This window comes from Paramormyrops kingsleyae, chromosome 12, assembly GCF_048594095.1.
Source record: "Paramormyrops kingsleyae isolate MSU_618 chromosome 12, PKINGS_0.4, whole genome shotgun sequence".
Lineage (NCBI taxonomy): Eukaryota > Metazoa > Chordata > Actinopteri > Osteoglossiformes > Mormyridae > Paramormyrops > Paramormyrops kingsleyae.
In genome coordinates, this window is record NC_132808.1 from 27,151,056 (window position 1) to 27,177,907 (window position 26,852).

Here is a 26,852-nt window from a genome sequence, read left to right on the forward strand (position 1 = left end):
CTGACAGGAAGTGCTGTGCATATCTAACATGAAGTGCAGTGTATGTGTAAAACGAAGCGGCGTTTCTGACAGGAAACGCTGTGCATATCTAACATGAAGTACTGTAGGTCTAACTGGAAGCACTGTGTATGTCTAATAGGAAGTGCTGTCTGTCTAACAGGAAGCGCTGTGTATATTTAACATGAAGTGCAGTGTGTGTCTAATAGGAAATACTATGTTTGTCTAACTGGAAGCACTGTCTGTCTAACTGGAAGCGCTGTGCATTTCTATGGGATGCTGGGAAATGCGGGCAGGAAGCTGCATATTATAGCAGTGATCAGACAGTACTGCAGGCTGTACAGATACTCTGTGGGGGTTTTGGTCTTTGGTGTTTTGTGAAGCAGTGAATTGTTATTACGCTGAGCAGCTGAAATCGCCGTCGTCTTCTGGGAGCCACACAGATCCGGAGCCCTCGGAATCCTCTAATCCAAACCCGATCTCTTACATGATTCCATGTGAAACCCATCCACACTGGAGCTGTCGTGTAAACAATAGGTGTTTCTCAATATTCGTACTTGACCACACTTGTGTACTCGTGTACCCATTTTATGTCATCTTCCATTGCCGAAGTCCAGTTCCAGTACCAAGAACAGAAGTACTGAGTACAGTAAAATTCCCCGGATGTTGTTCTCGCTCCACCCCAAATATCAGGGATACATCGGTTGTATCCTGACGAATGAGACCAATCCCATGATTCATTGTGCTCGAAGTTTGTTTTTGGGAGGCAAGTTAGCAAGAACACTCTTGCCAAGAACTCAAGTATGATCTTTGCGTTCTTGGTATTAAGAAACACCCCGACTCCTGGTGAACTGCCATATCTCTGTGCCACCTCCAGCTGCTCTACCAGGTCGCTGTTGGAGTGGATCGCCGACCCTGAGAACCTGGTCTTTGTGCACAACTCCATCCATGTGCTGCTGCAGGTGGTGGACACCATGGTGGTGAGCTGTGGCCGCATCCAGGCCCTGCTCTCTGCTATCTCCGCTTCTGTGAGTAAATTGCGGGGCCCCTTCAGAGGCTCTGGCCCCTCCCTGAGACTATACCCCCTTTCTCAGAAACTGTCCCTCCCTCAGAGCCCTCATATAGGCCCACCCCCTGTCTTAGACTCCACCCTTTCCTCCGAGGCCCCGCCCACCTTCGGTTCTGTGAATAAAGTGCGGGGCCCCTTCAGAGGCTCTGGCCCCTCCCTGAGACTATACCCCCTTTCTCAGAAACTGTCCCTCCCTCAGAGCCCTCATATAAGCCCACCCCCTGTCTTAGACTCCACCCTTTCCTCCGAGGCCCCGCCCACCTTCGGTTCTGTGAATAAAGTGCGGGGCCCCTTCAGAGGCTCTGGCCCCTCCCTGAGACTATACCCCCTTTCTCAGAAACTGTCCCTCCCTCAGAGCCATCATATAGGCCCACCCCCTGTCTTAGACTCCACCCTTTCCTCCGAGGCCCCGCCCACCATCGGTTCTCACAATAGACAGGCCACAGTTCTGTACTGTAACCTGTGGCTTCCCCCTCCTACTGACTACTCTCTCTTGTTATGCTGTTGTCCCCCCCCCCTCCCCAAGGCCGGCCCGGAGAACATGGAGCCGTCGCAGGGCCTGTCTGATGCTGCCACAGGTGCCTTCCTGCAGCGCCTGCTGAGCCTGGCAGACGTGCTGCTGCTCTCCAAGTCGCCGAGCCTGGCCGAGCTCGAGGCCGACAGGAGGCTGTCTCCAGGGGCCGCACTGAGGAAGAGCCTGCGCCTGGGTGAGCCGCCCCTTTACCCGCCACTGTGATGGTAACTTACCGCACGGTGGCGGTGCAGGAGACCAACATGCTCCTCGCAGTCATGGTGACACCCCTTCACACGGCCAGCGGGCCGCACCATTATTAATGACCAGCTGATTGGAGATACTTCATGTTTCATGTCCTAAATTATGAACGAGGCCTTGAAGAGAGTGTTGTTAAACGGGGGCCGTAGTTATTAAAACCCACGTCGAGCCGAGCTGAGCGGTTCTGGGCCTGGCTTTTAGACAAAGGGCTCTGGCTTTTACGGAATGAATGTTTGATGAGGTGGCGCTCTCGCTCCTTCCTGCTGCATGGTCCAATTCCCGGCCCGTAACGAGCTCCCTGCTCCCTGCATTAATGGGCACCTAGAGGCTCTAATGGAGGGAGAACCGGCCCGCTCCACTCCGCCGGGAGGGAGAACCGGCCCGCTCCACTCCGCCGGGAGGAGAACCGGCCCGCTCCGCTCCACCGGGAGGGAGAACCTGGCGCGCTCCACTGGGAGGAAGAAGCTGGCCAGCTCTACTCCGCTGGGAAAGAGAACCAGCCGTTTTACTCCTTCTGGAAGGAGAAGCCAGCATGCCTCGCTCCACCGGGGGGGAGAAACCAACCTGCTCCACTCTGCCAGGAGCTGCTCCCATAATCGAAGGGCTTTGGAGTTCAACCCCGTCAGGTTCAGCTTAAAAGGTCTGAGGCTCTGCTCTCTGTTTACCTCTCCCCCAGTGTGCACTGTGGCCGCCTGGAGATACCTGGAGCGCCCACAGGTCTTCTGCAGCGATAGCAGCAGCCTGAAGCTCCTCGCTGGAGCCGTGGGCCCACCGGGAGCCCATCTCCCTCAGGCAAGTGTGAAGCAGACCTGCGAGGCCTAGTGGCCTCTAACCCCCGGCACCGTCACTCACACGCTGTCAGGCAGCAACCTGGGAGGGACGTCTGCTGCGGCGTCCCCGCTTCTTTGGGGATGCCATTGTTGCCTTTCCACTGGCATACAGGAACTGAGCCATACCGTGAAGAGAGACCAGTTACAGAGTGGTTCCAGCTCACTGTGGTTTTCCACTGCAGAAGGTTTCGGTTCCATAAAAGCATTGTGGGGTTTGGAGAGTGACAGTGACGTAAAACCGAAGAGACGCTTATTTACTGTTCACATGGGGTGCATCATGATTTACTATGTGCAATTATTATTATTAATATTATTATTATAATTTGCTATGTGCTAATTTCTGTTTGAGGTTTGCATCAAACGCTAGCAGAATTAGCATCCGCTTGCTTCAAGTTACATTACTAATCCATTCTGTTCAGCTGTTCTATAGTACTTTTTCAAGCAGGAGATTGGAAATTTTCAGGAATCCATCGCCATGTGCGATACTGCTAACAATGAATAATATATAGAATATACATTCTTTCCTTCAGATAATCAATATGGCAAACACTGGGATCTCCGTGCATTTTCACCAATCAGATGGTGATGACACAACCAGCTTGGTTTGGTCACGCTTTTGGTCCTGCTCGTAAGCAGCGCCTCGTCGGCACGGTTATGGCTCTTGTACGGCTCACATACTTTGCAATGGAAATGTACCAGTTCATGGTACGGGTTCTTGGTGGCAGTGGAAAAGCACCACATGTGAGGGATACTTGTCGGTTTCTCCATGCTACGCAGAATTCATTGGGGGGTGGGGACATGATGTTTACATGTCTCCTGTGGGGTATCGTTTCTGTATCCTTGCATGCTCCAGGGTACTTCCTGCAGTTCCTCCCTGCAGGCTGCAGTGGGCGCACTGCTACACCCTAAATTAAGAGTGATGGCTTAGATCTCCTTTAACGGTAGCATGATGACTGAGTTTTCTGCTATTTTCCCCCTCATGTTACGCTGCCTCTGCTGCTAAATCTTTTTCCAGAAAACATGGCAACCATCCTGCATGCATGCTAAATGTTTGTCTTTTGTAATCAGGACCAATTTTTTTGACGGATTTGATTTAAAGTCCCAGAAATAAACATGCCTTGGGGGGCATTTCTAATGAATATGCAGTGATTGTATAAGAGCTGGAGAGGAAACTGGATGTAAATCAAACACACAAATAAGGGGAAATCCAAAGGATTCGCAGATCACTGTTTCCTTTCCGATGTTGAAATCCAGCATTCGATCTCACTTAGGCATGAAATGAAAGAATTGTTTGAAATTCGTTTTGAGATCGGCGTTTTCTCTCTGTCCGGCCTGTTTAAACCCACGTGTGGCGCCCGGCCCGGTGCCCTGCAGGACTCGGACCCACCTGGCGACGATCGGAACAGCCTGTTACGGGATGTGGATCTGGAGCGCCTTCGGGCCGTGGTCTTCAGGAGCTTTGTGAGTATCTGCCGGCTGGCTGTTAGAAACCCCCTCGATCGTGAGTGTTCATGTTCATTTGTGGAACATTGTGTTGGGCTTCTCAGTTGGCTGTGGATAGTCTTCCATTCGCCACCAGATCTGCCCCTACTGGAGTAGACCTGAGCATATATTGTTTCTCCTTTTTCCTCCTCTTCATTTATTTTATCTAAGAATACTTATTATGTTACATTATGGTCTGTAAAGCACTTTGGTCAACTTTTGTTGTTTTAAATATGCTTTATAAACAAACTGACTTGACTTTGTGAAATTTGCAATGCCGGATGTCACCTGCAGTAGCATCCACTGTCCAGAGAGGGCGTTTGCAGCATTTGTTCTCTCGGTCTGCTTACCATGTGGAAGGAATGGTGATCTCAGTCTGACTCAGGAAACTGGATTTGTTTGCTTTAGCTGATAACAAAAACCAGTAATTGTCTTGTGTTGCTCTGTCCAGTCAGGTGGGTGTCGGGTCCACAGGAGCTGGCCATGGGAATCGCAGACCGTAGACGGGAGTCGGGTGGGTGTCGGGTCCACAGGAGCGGGCCATGGGAATCGCAGACCGTAGACGGGAGTCGGGTGGGTGTCGGGTCCACAGGAGCGGGCCGTGGGAATCGCAGACCGTAGACGGGAGTCGGGTGGGTGTCGGGTCCACAGGAGCGGGCCGTGGGAATCGCAGACCGTAGATGGGAGTCGGGTCCACAGGAGCGGCCCGTGGGAATCGCAGACCGTAGACGGGAGTCGGGTGGGTGTCGGGTCCACAGGAGCGGGCCGTGGGAATCGCAGACCGTAGATGGGAGTCTGGTCCACAGGAGCGGCCCGTGGGAATCGCAGACCGTAGACGGGAGTCGGGTGGGTGTCGGGTCCACAGGAGTGGGCCGTGGGAATCGCAGACCGTAGACGGGAGTCGGGTGGGTTTCGGGTCCACAGGAGCGAGCCGTGGGAATCGTAGACGAGAGTCGGGTGGGTGTCGGGTCCACAGGAGCGGGCCGTGGGAATCGCGGACGTGGAGTGGAGTGGAGGGCAGTGGTCAGGGTTCTGACTCTAACCGCGGTGATGAACATCTGCACTCTCCAGGATGACAGCCAGCAGACACAGTTCTTGGTGCTGGCCGTGGTCTACTTCATCTCTGTCCTGATGGTGTCCAAGTACAAGGACGTCCTGGAACCGCACGAGGGCGGGGAGGGCAGAGGTACCGTGCTTCTCATCACCATACTGTGGTACAGTCCGGTTTGGGCCACGTCCTCACACAGCGGGCTCTGACCCCGTAACCGTGGCTGAGGTGGAGGTGATGGACCAGGCGGCCCTGGACGGTGGTGGGATCCAGTTACAATTTCTTTATTTTGCGGGTAGATATACAACTGAATCAGGGTCAGACAGTCCTGGGGGGGGTTGGGGCTAAGGGTCTCGCTCATGACAATGAAATTTGATTGGGCAACCTTCCGATAACGAACCCTGAAGCTGAGCTGAGCGTCTGCCTGTTTTTCACAGATGTGGGAATAGCCCCCAGTCGGCCCCCCCTCACACGGACGGACTCTGGGTTGGGGCAGGAGAGGGCTTCCCCCGTGGGGGGTCATGCCGAGGAGTTGGTCGCTGTCAGCAAAGTCCTGGGCACTCTTTCCTCTGAGGTGAAGCAGCAGAGCGAGATGGCTGCCTGTTCATCTTCCTCCTCACCTCACTCTTCTTCCTCTCATGGGGGAAGGTGCGCCGACGTGAAGGAGATCCTGCGCAGCCTGGTTGGGTCATCAACCCAGGACATCTTGGTGGACCCCAGTCTGCCTTCCCTCTCCTTTCTGGAGGCCATGGAACATGCACCCCTAAGGGGCACCTCCCCCTTGGAGAGGTGGGTCTCCCTGTCTTTGGGTCATGGGTCTTACTCAAGGGCCCAGGGCTGATATGTTTGCTCTGCCTGCCAAGGGATTCAGACATGCACAGATCCCTCAACTGCTGAACTGTAGTAGCTGATCGCAGGGATTTGAATGTTGATTTACATGTTCGCAGCTTCCCTCCTTGCCCTGGGAGTGAGGGGGAATCTCCACATGTACGCACGTGGGGCGCATTTGGGACAACACGGCGGGGGGGGCGCGTTCGGGACAACACGGCGGGGGGGGGCGCGTTCGGGACAACACGGCGGGGGGGGGCGTTCGGGACAACACAGCGGGGGGGGGGGGGCGCTCGGGATAACAAGATAAGTCACGTCGACACCATTGTGCAGACACCGCCACGCAGGACCCGCCACGCAGACACCGTCACGCAGGCACCCTCACGCAGACACCGTCACGCAGGCACCCTCACGCAGACACCGTCACGCAGGCACCCTCACGCAGACACCGTCACGCAGACACCCTCACGCAGGCACCGTCACGCAGGCACCGTCACGCAGACACCGTCACGCAGGCACCGTCACGCAGACACCCTCACGCAGACACCCTCACGCAGGCACCGTCACGCAGACACCCTCACGCAGACACCGTCACGCAGGCACCGTCACGCAGACACCGTCACGCAGGCACCGTCACGCAGACACCGTCACGCAGACACCGTCACGCACACACCCTCACGCAGACACCGTCACGCAGACACCGTCACGCAGGCACCGTCACGCAGACACCCTCACGCAGGCACCGCCACGCAGGCACCGTCACGCAGGCACCTTCACGCAGACACCCTCACGCAGACACCGTCACGCAGACACCGTCACGCACACACCCTCACGCAGACACCGTCACGCAGGCACCGTCACGCAGGCACCGTCACGCAGGCACCCTCACGCAGACACCGTCACGCAGGCACCGTCACGCAGACACCCTCACGCAGACACCCTCACGCAGACACCGTCACGCAGGCACCCTCACGCAGACACCCTCACGCAGACACCGTCATGCAGGCACCGTCACGCAGACACCCTCACGCAGACACCCTCACGCAGGCACCGTCACGCAGACACCCTCACGCAGACACCGTCACGCAGGCACTGTCACGCAGACACCCTCACGCAGACACCGTCACGCAGGCACCCTCACGCAGACACCCTCACGCAGACACCGTCATGCAGGCACCGTCACGCAGACACCCTCACGCAGACACCCTCACGCAGACACCGTCATGCAGGCACCGTCACGCAGACACCCTCACGCAGACACCGTCACGCAGGCACTGTCACGCAGACACCCTCACGCAGGCACCGTCATGCAGGTACCGTCACGCAGACACCCTCACGCAGGCACCGTCACGCAGGCACCGTCACGCAGACACCCTCACGCAGACACCCTCACGCAGACACCGTCACGCAGACACCGTCACGCAGGCACCGTCACGCAGGCACTGTCACGCAGACACCCTCACGCAGACACCGTCACGCAGGCACCGTCACGCAGACACCCTCACGCAGACACCCTCACGCAGACACCGTCACGCAGGCACCCTCACGCAGACACCCTCACGCAGACACCCTCATGCAGGCACCGTCACGCAGGCACCGTCACGCAGACACCCTCACGCAGACACCGTCACGCAGGCACTGTCACGCAGGCACCGTCACGCAGACACCCTCACGCAGGCACCGTCATGCAGACACCCTCACGCAGACACCCTCACGCAGACACCGTCACGCAGGCACCGTCACGCAGACACCCTCACGCAGGCACCGTCATGCAGACACCGTCACGCAGACACCCTCACGCAGGCACCGTCACGCAGACACCCTCACGCAGACACCGTCACGCAGACACCCTCACGCAGACACCCTCACGCAGACACCCTCACGCAGACACCGTCACGCAGACACCGCCACGCCATGGAAGCTGCTTGCCTGAATCTCGTGTGTTAATCCAGGCTGCATACCTGACATGCCAGCAGCTGCTCTGTCCGGCTCTCACCTCCAGTCTCCCGTTGGGGGGGGGATCCCCCAGCAGGATCTCTGGGTGCTGTGGATATTCACCAGCTTTTTGTGGGGGTGGGTATGGAGGACAGACCAACAGAGGTAGAGAGGCACACTGAGCAGCCTGTGGCTGGCCAGACACTCGCTGCACCCCCTTGCTGTGGTGTCTGATTCCTGCCAATCGTTAAGGATTACCCCTCCGCCATGTCCTGCCCCCCCCAGATGCCAGCAGCCTGAGGGGCAGTGTGGTGGAACGCCGAACTGGAATTGAAATCAGGCCTACAGTAGATTCTTTGTCGTATGTCAATAATTGCTCATCCAGTACAGGGTGTCACAGAGTCAGGCACCATATAGAGGAACCACGAGAAGGTGTAAGACGCTGTGAGCGAAACACACCTTTCACAGATGGCTGAATCATCATCACCATGCTGGCTTGGTGTTTGAATTCCGTGCCATGCTTTTACATGATGTAAGTGTTCTACTCCTCAGGAGTGGCTCAGAGCTACTCAGAAAGACCCCGCCCCCCTTTGGTCCCACCTCTGCTTCTTCTGGAAACTTCCTGGGACCCCCCCCTATTGGCTGTGCCACCGTGAAGCCTGTTGGAGACACTGAGCCTGTTGGTGAGTCAGAGTGAAGCTGCGGCAAGACTGATCTCGTATATAAATGGCGTACAACCTGGAGAAGCTCTGTGCAACATGGATAGTGTTCGCAAACTCCACACTTGCACACAGACCCGGCATTCGAAGCCCCTACCCAGGAGGTATGAGGCCACTGTGCCACACTTAAAGCTTTATGTTCAAACCAAACATCATTGCGGGTCATTAGTTAAGTACTTATCAAAAAGGATTCAGAGTGCCTGGCCAGTGAGAGTGAGTGAAGGTATAGCAGGGGGAGGGTGTATCAGACAGAAGGGTGTAGCAGGGGAAGGGTGTAGCAAGGGGATGGTGTGGGAGATGGAATGGTGTAGCAGGGAGAGGGTGTGGCAGATGGAAGGGCATAGCAGGGGGAGGGGGTAGCAAGGATAGGGTGTAACAGACAGAAGGGTGTAGCAGGGAGAGGGTGTAACAGACAGAAGGGTGTAGCAGGGAGAGGGTGTGGCAGGGGAGGTGGTGAATTTTTATGCAGTGCAGGTCAGTAACAGTAACTCTCCATGCGTCTGGGGTCTGGGCTGTAAGTGTCTCCCCAGCCTGTCGGATCGCGTCCCGGTGGCTCCCTGAAGATGGGGGATTTATGGGTGTCTTTCCTGTGTCATGTGATCCGCTTCACTGAGGAGTTCAGATGGAAGCAGCTTAAAGCATTTAAGGAATCTGGGATTTTATGTGCAGCTCTGCGTACCCGAGTCGTATATTTCGGGGTTACAGGCTCTTTAATGCTAGCTGGGGCCCTCGAGGTCCTGTCTTGCAGTTTGCAGAGCAGAAGGATGTGGAGCAGATTCCAGCAGCAGGCATTTGGGGGATGTTTTCCAGAAGTGATGTGTGTGATGTTCAGAACAGACCCAGTTTGTATTTAACTCGCGAGATCTCAGTGATACTTCTAGCTCAAAGCAGGTGAAGAAACCAGTGCTCGTTAGAGATTTTTAGCATATATAATGTTATACTACTGCAGACTGCTTTATTTGTGTTCTGTGCGTTGTTGGGATGTGCTTTCCTGCATTTTTAACCACATCTCTTCTCCACCAGTGACAACGCTCAGATACACTGCATCACTCGCATTACCGGCACGTGAATGCTGACAGGTCTGTCATCTGCGCTCTCTTTCAGCGGGTGGGTCTCTGAGCACAAAGCCGCCGCCCACTTCCGCAGCAACGCCGACCGCTACCCAAGACTCGGCCTTTGGCATGAGGTGAGGGCTCCCTCGCCCCTCCCTCCGCAGTATCCGCTCTCAAAGACAACGGTCACTGGGGGCACGAATGTAAAGGTCCCTTGCAGACAGGAAATTAAACGCTGCTGGGGTCCGCATAACCCACCGCGACGCCACGGGGACTTTCAGAGACAGGAAGTTGAATTATGGGGAAATGCCTTTGGCTTGCTCTGTGTGTGACTCACACATGGGCTGCGCGTGCCTTCACGTCTGGTCCCGCCCTGGTCCTCATCGCGTGCTCCCGCGTCCTTCCGTCCCCACAGTGTCTCCAGGAGGCTGGAGCTGGCTCTGCGGAGGCCCGCCACCCTGCTCAGGGAGATCTTCGTGGACTTCGCGCCCTTCCTGTCTCGCACCCTACTGGGCAGCCACGGGCAGGAGCTACTGGCCGAGGGCACTAGTGAGTCTCTTCGGGGGGGGGGTGTAGTTCCGCCATTTCCTCCTGTGCCGCAGCGCCGCAAAGAAATGTGGTGGGAGGCCAAGTGTCTGTGGGGGTCAGAGGTCACAGCGCTGCGGCGAGTGCTGGTGATGTCTCCTGCCACAGACCCCAGCCGACATGATTGATAACTGGGGGGCCTTAATGTGGGGGGGGGGGGGGTCACCAAGGCACTTCTGAGGGGTCCCAGGCCAAGATGCGGAGACGCCTGAGGGGGCTTACATTTTCAGCACCTCTGTTTGTCTGTTTGTGTCTCTGTGTCTGTCTGTGTGTGTGTGTGTGTGTGTGACTCTCTGTTTGTGTGTGTGTGTGTGTGTGTCTGTTTGTTTGTGTCTGTCTGTCTGTGTATGGCTCTCTGTTTGTGTCTGTGTATATGTCTCTCTCTGTTTGTGTGTGTGTGTATGTCTGTCTTTGTCTGTCTGTCTGTGTGTGTCTCTCTGTTTGTGTGTGTGTGTGTGTGTGTGTATGTCTGTCTGCGTGTGTCTGTCTGTGTGTGTCTCTCTGTTTGTTTCTGTGTGTATGTCTCTCTCTGTTTGTGTGTGTGTGTGTGTATGTCTGTCTGTCTGTGTGTGTCTCTCTGTTTGTGTGTGTATGTGTCTGTCTGTCTGTCTGTCTGTGTGTGTCTCTCTGTTTGTGTGTGTGTGTGTGTGTGTGTGTGTGAGTAAACCCACTGAGCAGCTCGGGTACAGACACATCTCCCCACCTAAAGCCGCATTAGAATATAAAGTTGCAGGTGATGCAGCTCATGGTGCAGTAATGTATTTACGGAGAGTAGTTCATGACTGGAACTTAATGTAATATTAATGTAAACTATTAGGCAGGTCTGACCTCTATAGAACCCAATCTGTCCCTAAACTGAGATCATGTCCCAATTATAACAGGAGTCGGTGGTCTGAGATATATAGTTTATAGTTATAATTATTTATAGATTATAGTTATATGGTTAGAGTATCATGCAGCTCCTGATTGGCTCCCATGATTCCCCCGCGCCCTCCGTGCGGGTCGAGCATATTGACTGCTCATGTGCATCCGTAACTGAGGCCATGACCGTGATGTCTGTCCCCCCCCCCCAGGCCTGGTGTTTCTGCAGCCTCACGGCTCTGTGGTCGAACTCGTCATGCTGCTGTGCTCTCAGGCAAGTCATCCACCACCCCCCCACGCACCAACCCCCACATCAGAATAATAACGCGTGAATGGATGGTGTTTAATGAGTCCGTGTCACAGCCCTCTGACCGCCCTTTCAGGCTGCGATGAATGTTAGCAGTAAATTAATACCAGCTACGATCGATCCCCCTGGCACCATCCATCTGCTCCCCATTCTGCTCCCTGTTCCCCCTGATTCCATCTGTCCGCTCCCCCTTCCACTTCGCTCCATCCACCTGCTCCCCATTCCGTTCCCCGTTCCCCTGTCTCCATTTTCCCACTCCCCATTTTGCTCCCCGTTCCCCCTGTCTCCTTTTGCCCGCTCCCCATTCTGCTCCCCATTCCCTCTGACTCCATCCACCTGCTCCCCATCCTGCTCCCCATTATGCTCCCCATTCCCTCAGGCTCCATCTGCCCGCTCCCCATTCTGCTCCCCATTCTGCTCCCCGTTCCGCTGCCTGTCTCCATCTGCCCACTCCCCATTCTGCTCCCCATTCTACTCTCCATTCCCTCAGGCTCCATCTGCCCGCTCCCCATTCTGCTCCCCATTCTGCACCCCATTCCGTTCCCCGTTCCCCTGTCTCCATTTTCCCACTCCCCATTTTGCTCCCGGTTCCCCCTGTCTCCATTTGCCCGCTCCCCATTCTGCTCCCGGTTCCCCCCGGCTCCATCCGTCCACTCCCTGTTCTCCCTGGCTCCGTCTACCTGCTCTCGATGGTTCCATCGGTCCAGTGCCGCTGATTGACAGCTCATGAATACAAATGACCAAGCAGTCCCAGTGTGGCCGATTGATGGCTCATATCGATGGAGTTGCTGTGGCACTCAATGCCCTGAGAGACGGCCGGCTGCACTAGACCGATCCTCATGGGCGTAAACGTGGAGATGTTGACATCGTCATGACGCCTGACCAGGTGCAATGACATTTCTTCAGCTGTGTTTAGATCCTTAAAACAAGCCTGAGCAGTCCCTGGCCCCTGGTGCCATGACCCTCTCATAGATATGGCACAGGCAGATGGCACCCCCCTCTGTGTCCTGTGCAGTGTGTATCCGGAGTATCCGAGCACTGGAGGGGGGCGGGAAGGACTGAGCGACACAGGCTAATGCAGCCATTTGTCATATGTGCTGGGCCCCCACTGCCTGCTGTGCCCCCTCCCCCCCCCAAACAGAGAGGTAATGTGGCAAGCTTATTACATTAATAAATCAGCGTTCCCGCTCACCCGACACGGGTTGGGGGGGGGGGGGGGGTTCTGACTCCCTGTTTTTCCTGATTACATTTTTAATTTTTCTGGACCAGGGATAGTGTTCATTACTGATGAGCGGCAGTTTGGCCATGGGAACGCAAGGAAGTGTTTCTCGGTCGCCCTGAGAATGAAGTTGGAGGTAAACTGGAGGGCCGTTGGTTTGGTCTCTGCATGGTTGATGTGCCAGCGCAGGAATTCGGACATGGTCTTTTCTGATAGGTGTGATGCTTCTGCCGGTCCTGGTGTCACATAAATCACAGCTGCCTTCGCCTGCGCAGTTAGGATCCCTCCCTAAACGATGCTCATTTAGTGTTACAGAATAATAAAATAACTTTTTCCCTGTTTTGATTTCTGGCGTGCGGGTCGAGCAGTTGGCAGCTTCAGGCAGTTAGCAGTGCGAGTTTCACCTCAATCTGGCTGCTTTATCCGTTTCGAACCTTTTATAGTGGCTGGGATTTGCTGGCACCTGGAGAGACTGCAGCAGAAAAAGACCGGCCGAGTTAGAGCGCATAAATCCTGCTCGCGACACTTCCAACACAAATCTGGAAATTTCTCTTGATCACTCCCCATAACTGCATGACTTTTTGAGAAAATAAGCAGTTCTAGGTGCCTGCGACAGTCTCCTTTTGAATGCGATCCCAGCCGTCGGGTGATGAACAGCACAAACTCTACAGGCTTTAAAAATGTCTACTGATGCAGTGTTTTTACAGTATAGGACATCTTAAATAATTCCACCACATTATTAATATTTTGTAATAGTAATTTTTGTGACTGTAGCTGGAACAGTAATTTTTGTGACTTGTGCTGTATATCGTCCAGGCTGCAGAAGCATCAGGGGGCATCTATGTACAGTGTCATGCCTGTACATGGTGCACCGAACCCCCCCCCCCGGCCGCGTCTGTGAGATCGGAGCCTCCGATGACGCTTAGAGGGATCCGTCACGGAGATTATCCAGAAGCGCTTAATTCCTCCATGTTTTGTCTCACATCCACTTAACCCGGTGCGGGTTGGTTCCATCCGTCAGGCCTGCTTAGCCGGCACCGGCCTGGCTCTGAGAGTCACTCCTGTGTCGCGCCATGACAGTTTATGAAACAGCCCCCGACCCCCACGGACGCTCAAATATGGTTTGATGTTTCCTGCAGGACGGCTGACTCCACTCAGTATTTAACTTGATTCCTGTTTGACTTTGTTTAAAAGTCCCCCGAATAAACAATAAACAGTAGGCTTGGTGGGGGCCTGGCCAGTTTCTTCCTGAGGGGGGCGGCTGGATTTCAGGCAGTTAACGGCCTGTCAGATTAATGTGCCAGATACTTCATACCTGAACGCTCCAGCCTGTTGTCGGGTCGTCATGGATGCGCAGATCTGTGTACGGCGTGAGCTCTGCTGAGCCAGGCCGGCCTGCCCAGTAGGTGAGATAGGCGATCGCCTAGGGCGCCGTGTGGTTAGGGGGCACAAGAGAGCAACTGAAAAAATCATAAGAGATACCTCTGGTGACATTTCAGTGATTTATATATGTTTTAATATTGCATTTCTTTTCTTGTGAAGATGCGAGCTACTAGTTTGCAGCCAGATACACCATGTTACTGAAATGTTTTTATATAAATTAATTGACAACAGTTGTTTTCTGCTGCTCCAGAACATCCAGGGCTGATCCTGCTGCCAGGCCCCGCTGATCTTCGGGGTTCTGATGTCACGCGTCTCTAACTGGCTGGTGTTTGGCGCAGAGAGCACATTTCAGGTGTAGATGGGGGGGGGGGTGGGGGGGGCTCTGATCCCATGACGTTATTAGGAGGAAAGATGAAGGACCAGGAATGTGGAGGGAGGGGGTTTACGGTCCCGCCAAGCCATTGCCCCCCCACTGCTTGCAAAAACACACACGCCGATTTGAGATCAGCGCCGACGGCGAGTCGGCTGCTCGGGAGAAGGGCGTCAAGCCGAGGTCTGGCAGGCCTGCGAGTGCCCCCACCCCGCTGTGCCAGATCAGAAACACGGGGCTGCCGACGGCTGCTGCGTGGTCCCGCCCCCCTGCCATGAGAGCGAGCCCTTTCGGACAGGAAGCCATCCGTGGGGCGTGGGGGCCCAAAAGCCAGAACCTGGGTGTTTGCACACTGCTCCGCACGCTGAGAGGCTGACGGTCCCCATTAATAAAGGCGCCGTCCCCCTCGTCTGAAAATAAGGCTTGGAATTCGGTTGTATCGCCCCCCAGCCCTTGAGCACTGAATGCTTTATGCTGTATGCTTTACACCGTGTAGTGCTATATTCCACAATTTGTGCGCAGACAGGAAAAGAGAGAGTGTGTGTTTTTTATCCGGATGGTTTTGTGTTTGACTCCTTAAAAGGTAAGCACAGATTGACAGGTACAGGCCTGACAGGTACAGGCCTGACAGGTACAGGCCTGTTAACGCTCTGGAAAGGTCAATAAGCTCACTTAGTGAAAATACTCTGAAGCTGTATGATTCCTAAGACGATTCGTATTTTATTTTTTCATCCATATTCCTATCCTGGCCAGAGTCACTCCGTCCATAGTGGGGGGGGGTTTCAGACCCCCAACCTTGTGTGTGTGTGAGGCTGCAGGTCCATACAGTGCCTGATGTTTCCAGCATTTTTTATGCACGTTATACTGCCGTGTCACAGCAGCTAAAACCAAAACGCACCAGGGAATTTTCTGAAATGCTTTTATACTGGACGCCCGGCTGAGAATCGCACTGCACATCCAGCCAGGTGGATCTGTGGGCTTAATGAGGCCGCCGGCGGGTGGGGGAGCGTTTGGACGGGGTTTGTGCGTGAGAACCGCCATGTTGTTTTGCGCCTGTTACATCGGTAGTTGCAGGGCAGTCAGAAAGAAGCCATGTACATGTCATCAGTGCTGTCTGCGGCTGGGGAACATTAGTGTTACCTACATGGGGGAGGGGGGGGGCACACCTGTGTGTGAAACAGTCCCCCCCCCCCTTCTTTGTGCTAGAGGTCATGCAGGTGTGCTGGGGTCACCCACGTGCACGTACACACACACCATGGGGCAAGCTTTCATAATATCCATCCATCCATCCATCACAGCACAGCTGTAGGGGTGGAGAGAAATGACCCCCCACCCTACATTCATTGGCTGGGGTTTGAAGGCCTCAGACCTGTAAGCCTCGCTAATTAAAACAGCTAAAGCAGGGGTGGGCAATCTTATCCGCAAAGGGCCGGTGCGGGTTTTCGCTGCAACTCCCTAATTAGATTACTAACTAGAGGACTGATTGGCTGAGGAGTCCTCACACCTGGGTTTGAACAGCTGACCTACAGGTTATCCCAAAAACCTGCATACACACCGGCCCTTTGCGGATAAGATTGGCCACCCCTGAGCTAAAGGGTTTTTTTGCCGCTCTACTAGTCTGTCTTTATTATGAGGTTGAGGCTGGAGCTCTGTTCAGTCTTTTGTGCGCTGTTGTAGTAGACTTTTGCTGTAACCAGATATGTTAGTTGGAATGTGCTTGTTGAAATTTTTGGAGTTAATCAGTGCTCTGCACTCATCCTGTGATGATGATGCTGAAACAGATCCATCACTTCTTCGATCACAGTGGGCTAGTTGCAGTGTTTTTCCCTTGCGGCATTTACGCAGTGCCAGCCTCGTTAATGAGCCGGCTTCCTGCGGGGTTTACTTCCCTGAGCTGCGTGCCCCCTGCCCGTCATTGGCTGGCCTCGAGGCCGGTGTGCCCATCCGCCAATTGTGAGGTAAACACAGTCAGCACCAATGAGGCCAAATTCAACATGACCTCCTTGTGAGATGAGGCTCTCTCAGGCTCGCTTCCTGCAGTCTGATTTCGCTTATACTGCCAGAATGAGCAATTAAACATTTTTCCACAATTACATTCAAGGACCAGCTTCTTGGGGAATTTAGTTATGAAATCCTGACCCAAAACTTAAACATAAAAAATAACCAAACAACGTCACATAAAAGCTATTCAGTACTTTTGACATTTGACAGTAACAGGGCCCCACCTTGTTTGTGAGGCTGTGACACCCTAAGATCATTTTAATTTCACATTTGTATTTTTGTTATTTACTACATAATATCAGCAAGAGGTGATTCAAATTTCCATGGTGACTTTTTAACTGGCTCAATTGAAATGTTTTTTTTTATTATTAATACAAAATAATTTGATAAAGCATGTAATTGCATCACAGTTACACCCCCCTCCTGTGACTGCTGTGGGGGTGGGGCCAACTCCCCCGCCCTGCCTAAACACTGTCTTCTGATTGGTTGCGACTCCCCACTATCCCCCCCCCCCCCCCCCACTAGTAGGACTGCTCTGTTCCCACCGTGTCTCATGTCAGCAGAAGTCGGCCCGTATTTATTTTGGTTTATGTTACCCGCTTCGCCCCCCAACCCCCGAGCCTGAAATCCATGTCAAACATCTCCATCAGAGTTACGTGAGACATTAGCCCTGGCTTTTTGCAGCCCCCCCCCCCCTCCAGGTGGCCCAGAGTAACTGCAGTCACTCCACATACGAAATGATTGACTGCTTGTTCTGTTTGCTGTGGTCCTGCCCCCTGCTGCTAATTATGTCTGATGGCTCTTTATACTCAACTTGCATTAAATCTGACATGAAGTTTTTAAGCTTTTATACTTTTATTATTTTCTTTTTTTGCTGTTTCACCTTAGGGACGAAATGGGTCGGACTGTACCGGGTCACGCTGGGTCACTGACCTCCTTCACAGTGTGTCTTTTTCTCCCTGCTCTCCCCAACCCCCTTAGCCGACTCCCCCCATATGGTCGCTGGTGTTGCTGAGCCTCCAACATGGAGCTGTGTGCTGTGTGTGTTTCAGGAATGGCAGACGTCCATCCAGAGGAACGCTGGCCCAGCCTTCGCCAAGCTTCTCAGCGAGGGCAGGTAGCTGTGACACGGAGCCCCGATTTCAGCTCGCCACCTCCCGGTGCCGGCCCGTTCTGGGTTCTGCTGTCGCTGTCACCAATGTTAAGCCCCGGTCACCTCCCGGTGCCGGCCCGTTCTGGGTTCTGCTGTCGCTGTCACCAATGTTAAGCCCCGGTCACCTCCCGATGCTGGCCCGTTCTGGGTTCTGCTGTCGCTGTCACCAATGTTAAGCCCCGGTCACCTCCCGGTGCCGGCCCGTTCTGGGTTCTGCTGTCGCTGTCACCAATGTTAAGCCCCGGTCACCTCCCGATGCTGGCCCGTTCTGGGTTCTGCTGTCGCTGTCACCAATGTTAAGCCCCGGTCACCTCCCGGTGCCGGCCCGTTCTGGGTTCTGCTGTCGCTGTCACCAATGTTAAGCCCCGGTCACCTCCCGATGCTGGCCCGTTCTGGGTTCTGCTGTCGCTGTCACCAATGTTAAGCCCCGGTCACCTCCCGATGCTGGCCCGTTCTGGGTTCTGCTGTCGCTGTCACCTTTGTTAAGCCCCGGTCACCTCGCGGTGCCGGCCCGTTCTGGGTTCTGCTGTCGCTGTCACCTTTGTTAAGCCCCAGTCACCTCCCGGTGCCGGCCCGTTCTGGGTTCTGCTGTCGCTGTCACCTTTGTTAAGCCCCGGTCAACTCGCGGTGCCGGCCCGTTCTGGGTTCTGCTGTCGCTGTCACCTTTGTTAAGCCCCGGTCACCTCGCGGTGCCGGCCCGTTCTGGGTTCTGGTTGTGCGCCTGTATTAGACCAGTCTGGGACTGACAAATGACAAGCCTGAGATGTGTCACTCCCGCCGACAGCTGGCTTGCTCCTCACGCTCAGGCATTTACTGTAATTCCCAGGATAATCATTTTGTCAATAGGTGCTTTGTACTTCTATGTGAATAATGTGGTGGGAGGGTTAGTCCTTAATGGCCCAGCTTTAGGTCAGGTGATGAACCATCAGGCTCCATGTGACCTTACCCCTCTGTGACCTGCAGAACCCCCTTTCTGCTCTGTAACAGGCCATCTAATGCTCCCGTGGTACTGAACCCCCTTTCTGCTCTCCAACAGGCCAGCTAATGCTCCCACAACCACCAGATGTTGCTTTAGTAAACCTGCAGCTTTCTGCTGCTAACCTGAAAGATAGAAAGTAAATTAAATCAAATTATTGTACTATGTAATTCCTGTTTGCTGTTCATTTTGATCAGGATCAAATTTTGATCTTTGGTCCTCATTCAGTTTGAAACACAATGTAATCCAGGACACATGATTCCCCCGCTTGCTGGAATCTATTGATGCTTTTGACTCGTCTGCATTTTGGGGCCCTTGGTTAAAGTATTTCAAAATCTCTTAATACCCTGATATCTGATTGCTCCCCCACACCCTAGACTGCTGAACAATGCCTTTAGTGAGCACCTCCTACGGGTGGCCAGCGAGGTTGAGGTCATCCTGAGCCACCAGCAAGACGACGACATTCGCAAGCATTCTAACTTCGAGGTGAGAGCTGCTACAGGCCGATATCTGGGGGGTTTGCGTCCCTTCTCAGTGTCACGCTGCACGCAGGGAGTGTGGAGTGTGGCTCTGGCTCTTGGGGCGCTTTTCCACCGCACCAGGTACCGTACTTTCGGTACTTTCGGTACTTCCATAAAGTACCAAAAGTATGGTACTTCTTTTGTGTCGGTTTTCCACTGCCGTAAAAACTGGTACCGGCGCCAAATGACATCATCAGTGATCGCCCCTGACTGACATCATCACAAAGCGCGATGCAGTATTTCTTTCACTGAATTAAAACATGTTATTATGATCCTTCACTTTCCTGTAGTCCTGCTTAAGTTTTTTGATTTTCAAGTGGCATTGTTTGGTGTTTCGTGTGTGCCCCATTTCTTCCAAGCGGCTTGCTATCACTTCAAAAACTTTTTTATTCCGAGTTGTGTCATCCAAATCCCGCTGGATCTGTTCATCCGACCATATGGCGATTAAAGCCTGTGTTACCTCGTTTGTCCATCCTTCCGTTTTACTTTTTTTATATTTTTGTTTCTACTGCTTTTTATTTAGTTTCTCGCTGTTTGCTGTGTGTATTTTGTATTTCAGCGGCAGGCTGTTTGCATAACCAATCCACAGCAAATACGTTTCTATGTCCCACCCCAAAGTACCCAAGTACCAAAGAAGTACCCCAGCTGGTTCGACACTTTCGGTACTGGAACTTTCGGTACTGGTACTCGACCGGAAGTCAATGGAAAAGCGAAAGTACCGTAAAAGCTCCCTTGGTGTCACGCTGCATGCAGGGAGTGTGGAGTATGGCTATCGCTCTTGGTGTCACGCTGCATGCAGGGAGTGTGGAGTATGGCTATCGCTCTTGGTGTCACGCTGCATGCAGGGAGTGTGGAGTATGGCTATCGCTCTTGGTGTCACGCTGCATGCAGGGGGTGTGGAGTATGGCTATCGCTCTTGGTGTCACGCTGCATGCAGGGAGTGTGGAGTGTGGCTATCGCTCTTGGTGTCACGCTGCATGCAGGGAGTGTGGAGTGTGGCTATCGCTCTTGGTGTCACGCTGCATGCAGGGAGTGTGGAGTGTGGCTATCGCTCTTGGTGTCACGCTGCATGCAGGGAGTGTGGAGTGTGGCTATCGCTCTTGGTGTCACGCTGCATGCAGGGAGTGTGGAGTGTGGCTCTGTCTCTGCCTTCGGGGGGGGGGGGGGGCATGTGCGGCTTCCCCCTAAGGCTGTGTTGGGGGCATGTTTTTTTAATAGCCCCTTGAGGGGGGGGGGGGGTGTTCACTCAGGGGAATCATTTGTGCTTGTTAATCTGGGATAATTGATCCTAGCCCTGCCTTCCTGCACTCCTGGACATGGGAGCATCATTGAAAACGCGGAAACGGGGTCTCGACTGTAAGGACCCTTCAACAAACGGGAGATTTCAGAAGATGAATTATTAAATAGATAAGAAGTGTGTTTATGCTTCATCTCTGACAGTGCAGATGTCAGTAAGGAGGCCTGATAAGGATGATTTAAGGAGACGCACCTCCCTCCTCCACACAGGCGTCACTGTTATCATGCTGAGGAAGACCAGGCTGGAGTTCACCTAAAGCCAGACGTTTGTCACTGATGCAGTGTTAGCCTGCTAGCTTTGGCATTAGCATGCATTAGGGCTGCATTGTGGCAGGCCGGCGTGTGGAAGCGTGTCACGGCCTGACGCCTCTGGCTTTGCTGTTAGCCTGCATTAGGGCTGCATTGTGGCAGGCCGGCGTGTGGAAGCGTGTCACGGCCTGACGCCTCCGGCTTTGGCGTTAGCCTGCATTAGGGCTGCATTGTGGCAGGCCGGCGTGTGGAAGCTTGTCACGGCCTGACGCCTCTGGCTTTGGCGTTAGCCTGCATTAGGGCTGCATTGTGGCAGGCCGGCGTGTGGAAGCTTGTCACGGCCTGACGCCTCTGGCTTTGGCGTTAGCCTGCATTAGGGCTGCATTGTGGCAGGCCGGCGTGTGGAAGCTTGTCACGGCCTGACGCCTCTGGCTTTGGCGTTAGCCTGCATTAGGGCTGCATTGTGGCAGGCCGGCGTGTGGAAGCTTGTCACGGCCTGACGCCTCTGGCTTTGGCGTTAGCCTGCATTAGGGCTGCATTGGGGCAGGCCGGCGTGTGGAAGCGTGTCAGGGCCTGACGCCTCTGGCTTTGGCGTTAGTCTGCATTAGGCCTGCATTGGGGCAGGCCGGCGTGTGGAAGCGTGTCACGGCCTGACGCCTCTGGCTTTGCTGTTAGCCTACATTAGGGCTGCAATGGGGCAGGCTGGCATGTGGAAGCGTGTCACGGCCTGACACATTTGGCTTCTGTATCGACAGTAATCGGCCTGCATCTCCGGGCTGGTGGGAAGTCTCAGCACATCGATTTGCATTATTAATGGATCCGTCTGAAAGCCTCATCGAACGGCTTTTCCAAAATGTCAATTAACGTGTCTTTTAATGGCTGTTTCCTTATATATATTGTATATGTGTAAGTAGTCCCACGCAAACAGCCTTTCAGCTCATACGCCGGGTCTTATGTCACAGATCACACTGTCTACAGGAAAGTCTGTGTGTCTCAGAATCCTACACAGAGAGTCACATATTATGTATTACCTTACATTTTTTTAGGAAATGTACATTTTAGAGAAAGTAGGGACTGTAGTTGCTCATGGACTCTGGGATTCGAACCAACAACCTTCCAATCACAGGCTGCCTAGTCACACACAGTGTGCTACCTGATTGAAGCTTTTTAAATACACATTAGAAAGGGTTTGAAAATTTTAAAATGGGTTTAAGTGACTTCAGAGGGTGATAAAGTGGAGTGTTTTCACTGGGAAAATAGTCACCATTGAATATGACTGAACCTGCTATTCCACTGGTGAAAGCCAATGGAGTGGAAGAAATATGAACAACAGTTATACAGTATTAGAAATGGTTTAATAACACTTGACCAACAGTGAACAAACATATCAGAGTACTCTAAAACCCTCAGGAGCCTCACTGCTACTCCTGAAGGTCCCTCATTGCTACTCCTGAAGGTCCCTCACTGCTTCTCCTGAAGGTCCCTCACTGCTACTCCTGAAGGTCCCTCACTGCTACTCCTGAAGGTCCCTCACTGCTACTCCTGAAGGTCCCTCACTGCTACTCCTGAAGGTCCCTCATTGCTACTCCTGAAGGTCCCTCACTGCTTCTCCTGAAGGTCCCTCACTGCTTCTCCTGAAGATCCCTCACTCCTACTCCTGAAGGTCCCTCACTGCTACTCCTGAAGATCCCTCACTGACTCACTGTCCACCTGCTTAAAGGCACTAGATTTCACCTGCCTGGGGTCTAACCTTTGCAGACAGGAAACACTGTTACAGGCTTGCTGGTCCATTTCCTTACAGCAGGGGTGGGCAGTCTCACACCGAAAGGGCCACTGTGTTTGCGGGTTTCCACTGCAGCTCCCTAATTATATTACTAATCAGAAGACTGACTGGCTCAAGAGTCCTCACACCTGGGTATGCACCCTAAAGGTTACCCAGAAACCCGCACACACACTGGCCCTTTGTGGGTAAGATTGCCCTTCCCTGCTTTACAGTATTGCTCTGTTTATAGCTGCTGGGTCGTGCTTTTAAACCAGATTTGGCTCTAATGCTCCACAACTAGACAGAGATTTATAAATGGGCCGTCGCCTTCTAAGGCGAGTTATGTGTATTGATTTTTCCGGTCGGACTTAAAGATCAGCAGCTCGCATCGGGGAGACGGGTCCATTATAAAGCACTTTGCAGTGTTTACTGCTGGCGGAGCTGCACAGGTATCCTTTGTGCCGTTCGTAGGACAGGGTTTGCTGTTCAGGCCTCTGGCTCGCATTTATTCACGGCTTGTGCAGAGCAGAAATGGAGTCCGCATCCTCATAAACACAAGCACAGAGTTCTTTTTACATTAATTTTATTTATTTACCTGACACATTTATCCAAAGTGGGTTAAGGCCCTTGCTCAGGCACGCTCTAGTGACCCCAGGATTTGAACCAGTGACCTGATTACCGCTGAGCCACACGGTATCCTACGTGAACCGCAGACCCGCTGAATGAAGAGCTCCGTAAACAGCCAGTAATCGTCGGGCTACGGTGGAAGCCCGGAAGGTGGTACCACGTGCTTGCTGGCCCGCAGACGTATTCCGTTACCGATCCTGACAGAGAGAAACAGGGTCCGCATGCTGCTAGGCTCTCAGTCTCGCCTGGGGGCTGCGGCAGCTGTGCGTCCGCAGTGATTAATCACCCCGGTGGCAGGACAGCACTGACCCCGCAATTACGCTTGCTCGAATTTCTGCACGAGAGGCAGAACTGCGCGCGTTTTCACAATGGTGCTGAGAGCGTGGTGATCTAGGTACGTTTGATATCTTCTGCGTGGTGAACTGGGGCCGTTTGGTACGATCTATAGCCTGTAGTAATGAATATAATCGATTCCCTCCCCTTAGTGGGTCATCGGAAACAGCATCTTGTGATAAGGTCTCACCTTAGACATAGACATTGATGTATTTTAATTCTGACATTCATTTACATTACAACCCCCCCCCCCCCACCCCCATCCTGGAGTCGCCTCTAACCTGTGATTTTATTTACACATGCACTGTGACACAATGCTAGCCGGGCAGCTAATGCCATGCTGATCTCTGTTGCCCCCTGCAGTTGCAGTGTGCACTGCACTCCAAGGCGAGGCGCGATAAGGCCAGGAGACGCCACGGCCTGATCACGGCAGCAAGGCACCGGGACCGAGCCTTGGCCTCGCAGCTGGTCCAGAAGGTCACCGGCGTCCTGACGGAGCAGCGCGCTGCCCGGAGCGGCTCCTCACTCAGGTGGGACGTGCCGTCCTGATCGGGGAGGGGGGTCCCGGCTCAGCTCGCTGCTGCCCCCGCCTGGTTCTCACCACCGTCACACGCTCCTGTGTCACCCTGATCACTTTGTCTTCGTCTCATTGTTTCCCACGTCGGTCCCGTGTTAAACCCGTGTCCCGTCAGCTGGTGCACTGCACCCTCACTGCACCCTCTCTCAGCTGCTGGAATCTCCACCCCAGTGCCCCGGCTCGGACACGGGAACAACACACGTCACTCTTCAAATCGTCAGCGAATGAAAGCTGTAATTAGCTTTTAATTACAGTAACATTAAGTGTTCTGAGGCAGAGGTGCAGAATGGACACTTTGATGGATCTGCTCGGGGCTCTGGCCAGGTGTCCGTGATGCATGGGGGAGGGCACCCTCCGGCACCATATCCCTGTTATTCTGAGTAATGCCCCCAGAGACCCACACGCGCAAGCTGAGGCCCCCCACAATCCCCCCACAGTCCCTATCCGTATGTGCTGGTATCAGGTTGGATCATTAAGCTTGGAAATTGAGCTGTAGGCCTGAAGTAAGAGCTCATTATATAAGTCTGTCTGTTAGATTTTCATATTGATGGCCCTGGATGGGGGGGGGTTGCGGCTTTCCTAACATCTCTGGGTGTGGGGGGGCATCATTTTAATCAGCTGCAGTGCGGGCTGCGGGGGCCACAGGCTAGCGGGATGGTGAGGTGCCCCTGTGTGTGTCATTAGAAACATCTGGATGGATGGGGGGGGCGGGGGGCTGGGAATGTAGGCATGTACATACATACGCTCACATATACAAGCATGCACTCAGACACACACACACACACACACACACACAGAAGACCAACTGCTGGTGTCAGATTTATTGGGAAAATGTCCCCAAAGTGCTTTCTCAGTAACAGGAAATATCTCTGTTGCATAAAGGAATTTTTTATATTCTTTAACTGCTGATGAAATTTGCAGCTTCACAGTGGGTACCCCCAGAGGAGGGTATCCCCCACAGAGAAATATCCTCCAGAGTTGGGTATCCTCTAGAGGCAGATATCCCTCAGAGGTGGGTATCCCCCACAGAGAAATATCCCTCAGAGGCGGGTATCCTCCAGAGTTGGGTATCCTCTAGAGGCAGATATCCCTGAGACAGGTATCCCTCAGAGGCGGGTATCCCCCACAGACATATCCCTCAGAAGCGGGTACCCTGCAGAGTCGGGTATCCCCCAGAGGCGGATATCCCTCAGAGATTGGTATCCCTCAAAGGCATTTACAGCTGAGAGGCAGGTATCCATGAGAGGCAGGTATCCCTTTGAGGTGGGTATCCCTGAGAGGCGAGTACTGCTCCAACGTGGGTATCCCCCAAGACGGGTATTTCTGAGAGGCGGGTACTGCTCAGAGGCGGGTATCCCCCAAGATGGGTATTTCTGAGAGGCGGGTACTGCTCAGAGGCGGGTATCCCCCAAGACGGGTATTTCTGAGAGGCGGGTACTGCTCAGAGGCGGGTATCCCCCAGAGATGGGTATTTCTGAGAGGCGGGTACTGCTCAGAGGCAGGTATCCCCCAGAGATGGGTATTTCTGAGAGGCGGGTACTGCTCAGAGGCGGGTATCCCCCAGAGATGGGTATTTCTGAGAGGCGGGTACTGCTCAGAGGCGGGTATCCCCCAGAGATGGGTATTTCTGAGAGGCGGGTACCCCCCGGAGAGATCACACTTGGCTTTGGAGGGTCATGAGCTTATTCCTCCAGCGAAGGAGATGTTTCTGTGTAAGTAGCCTGGAGGTGGCATCATCTTCACTCCACTGATGGACCAGCATTGGGTGTGGGACACTCTGAGAAGAGGACGAGGGACGCTGCTGTCCGAGGTCTCTGAGGGGGCATCCGTCTCAGTCCATTGGGCTGATTGACATGCCGTGAAGACCCCCAGACTGCCAGTGTAATGGAGAGCATCATCAGACAGGCCTCAGACACTCCGCTCTGAGATCTCGGTCCTGCTGCCGGAGCTGGGGGCCCCTGCCTTTAAGTGCTCTGCTACCCCCCCCCCCCCCTCCACCCCTTTGCTGTAATGGACTCCCCCCCTGGGCTGGCGGGTCTGCAGAGTCATTCATCTTCTTTCTTGGATCTCAGCTGTGCTTGAAATAGCAAGAATATTTGCGATATTCTCCTCAGTTTTAAGTCAGGACATCAAATCTTCGCTCTCACAGAGAGACAGGCTGGGGGTGGTTATAAACAAGGGATCAATAATGGGAGAATCGGGAGGGCATGCTGGATGCTGCATGGCTGTCCTCCTGGGATAGGCGGGCTCCAAAAATGTCACCTTCTGTGATGCAGTGCTTCAAACACAGTAACTGGAAGCATGCATAACTGCCCCAAGCAGAGATTACTGATCATACTCTGCAAAGGAGCAGTGCTTCAAACACAGTGACTGGAAGCATGAATAACTGCCCCAAGCAGAGATTACTGATCATACTCTGCAAAGGAGCAGTGCTTCACACACAGTGACTGGAAGCATGCATAACTGTCCCATGCAGAGATTACTGTTCATACTCTGCAAAGGAGCAGTGCTTCACACACAGTGACTGGAAGCATGAATAACTGCCCCAAGCAGAGATTACTGATCATACTCTGCAAAGGAGCAGTGCTTCACACACAGTGACTGGAAGCATGCATAACTTCCCCAAGCAGAGATTACTGTTCATACTCTGCAAAGGAGCAGTGCTTCACACACAGTGACTGGAAGCATGCATAACTTCCCCAAGCAGAGATTACTGTTCATACTCTGCAAAGGAGCAGTGCTTCACACACAGTGACTGGAAGCATGCATAACTGCCCCAAGCAGAGATTTCTGTTCATACTCTGCAAAGGAGCAGTGCTTCACACACAGTGACTGGAAGCATGAATAACTGCCCCAAGCAGAGATTACTGATCATACTCTGCAAAGGAGCAGTGCTTCAA

At 53.6% G+C, this 26,852-nt stretch overlaps 1 protein-coding gene across 1 annotated transcript in view; it reads left to right on the forward strand.

Annotated features, from left to right (window-relative positions):
- Positions 1 to 26,852, forward strand: part of LOC111852102 (lipopolysaccharide-responsive and beige-like anchor protein) — a 108,568-nt gene that overhangs the window by 29,445 nt on the left and 52,271 nt on the right. Inside the window, exons 24-37 of the mRNA XM_072697829.1 lie at positions 875 to 1,025; positions 1,593 to 1,773; positions 2,515 to 2,630; positions 4,043 to 4,129; positions 4,602 to 4,664; positions 5,222 to 5,336; positions 5,636 to 5,987; positions 8,514 to 8,644; positions 9,785 to 9,866; positions 10,148 to 10,281; positions 11,391 to 11,452; positions 17,511 to 17,575; positions 18,965 to 19,073; positions 23,739 to 23,905. Coding sequence (XP_072553930.1) covers positions 875 to 1,025; positions 1,593 to 1,773; positions 2,515 to 2,630; positions 4,043 to 4,129; positions 4,602 to 4,664; positions 5,222 to 5,336; positions 5,636 to 5,987; positions 8,514 to 8,644; positions 9,785 to 9,866; positions 10,148 to 10,281; positions 11,391 to 11,452; positions 17,511 to 17,575; positions 18,965 to 19,073; positions 23,739 to 23,905 — 1,815 coding nt within the window. The remainder of the gene's footprint in view (positions 1 to 874; positions 1,026 to 1,592; positions 1,774 to 2,514; positions 2,631 to 4,042; positions 4,130 to 4,601; positions 4,665 to 5,221; positions 5,337 to 5,635; positions 5,988 to 8,513; positions 8,645 to 9,784; positions 9,867 to 10,147; positions 10,282 to 11,390; positions 11,453 to 17,510; positions 17,576 to 18,964; positions 19,074 to 23,738; positions 23,906 to 26,852) is intronic.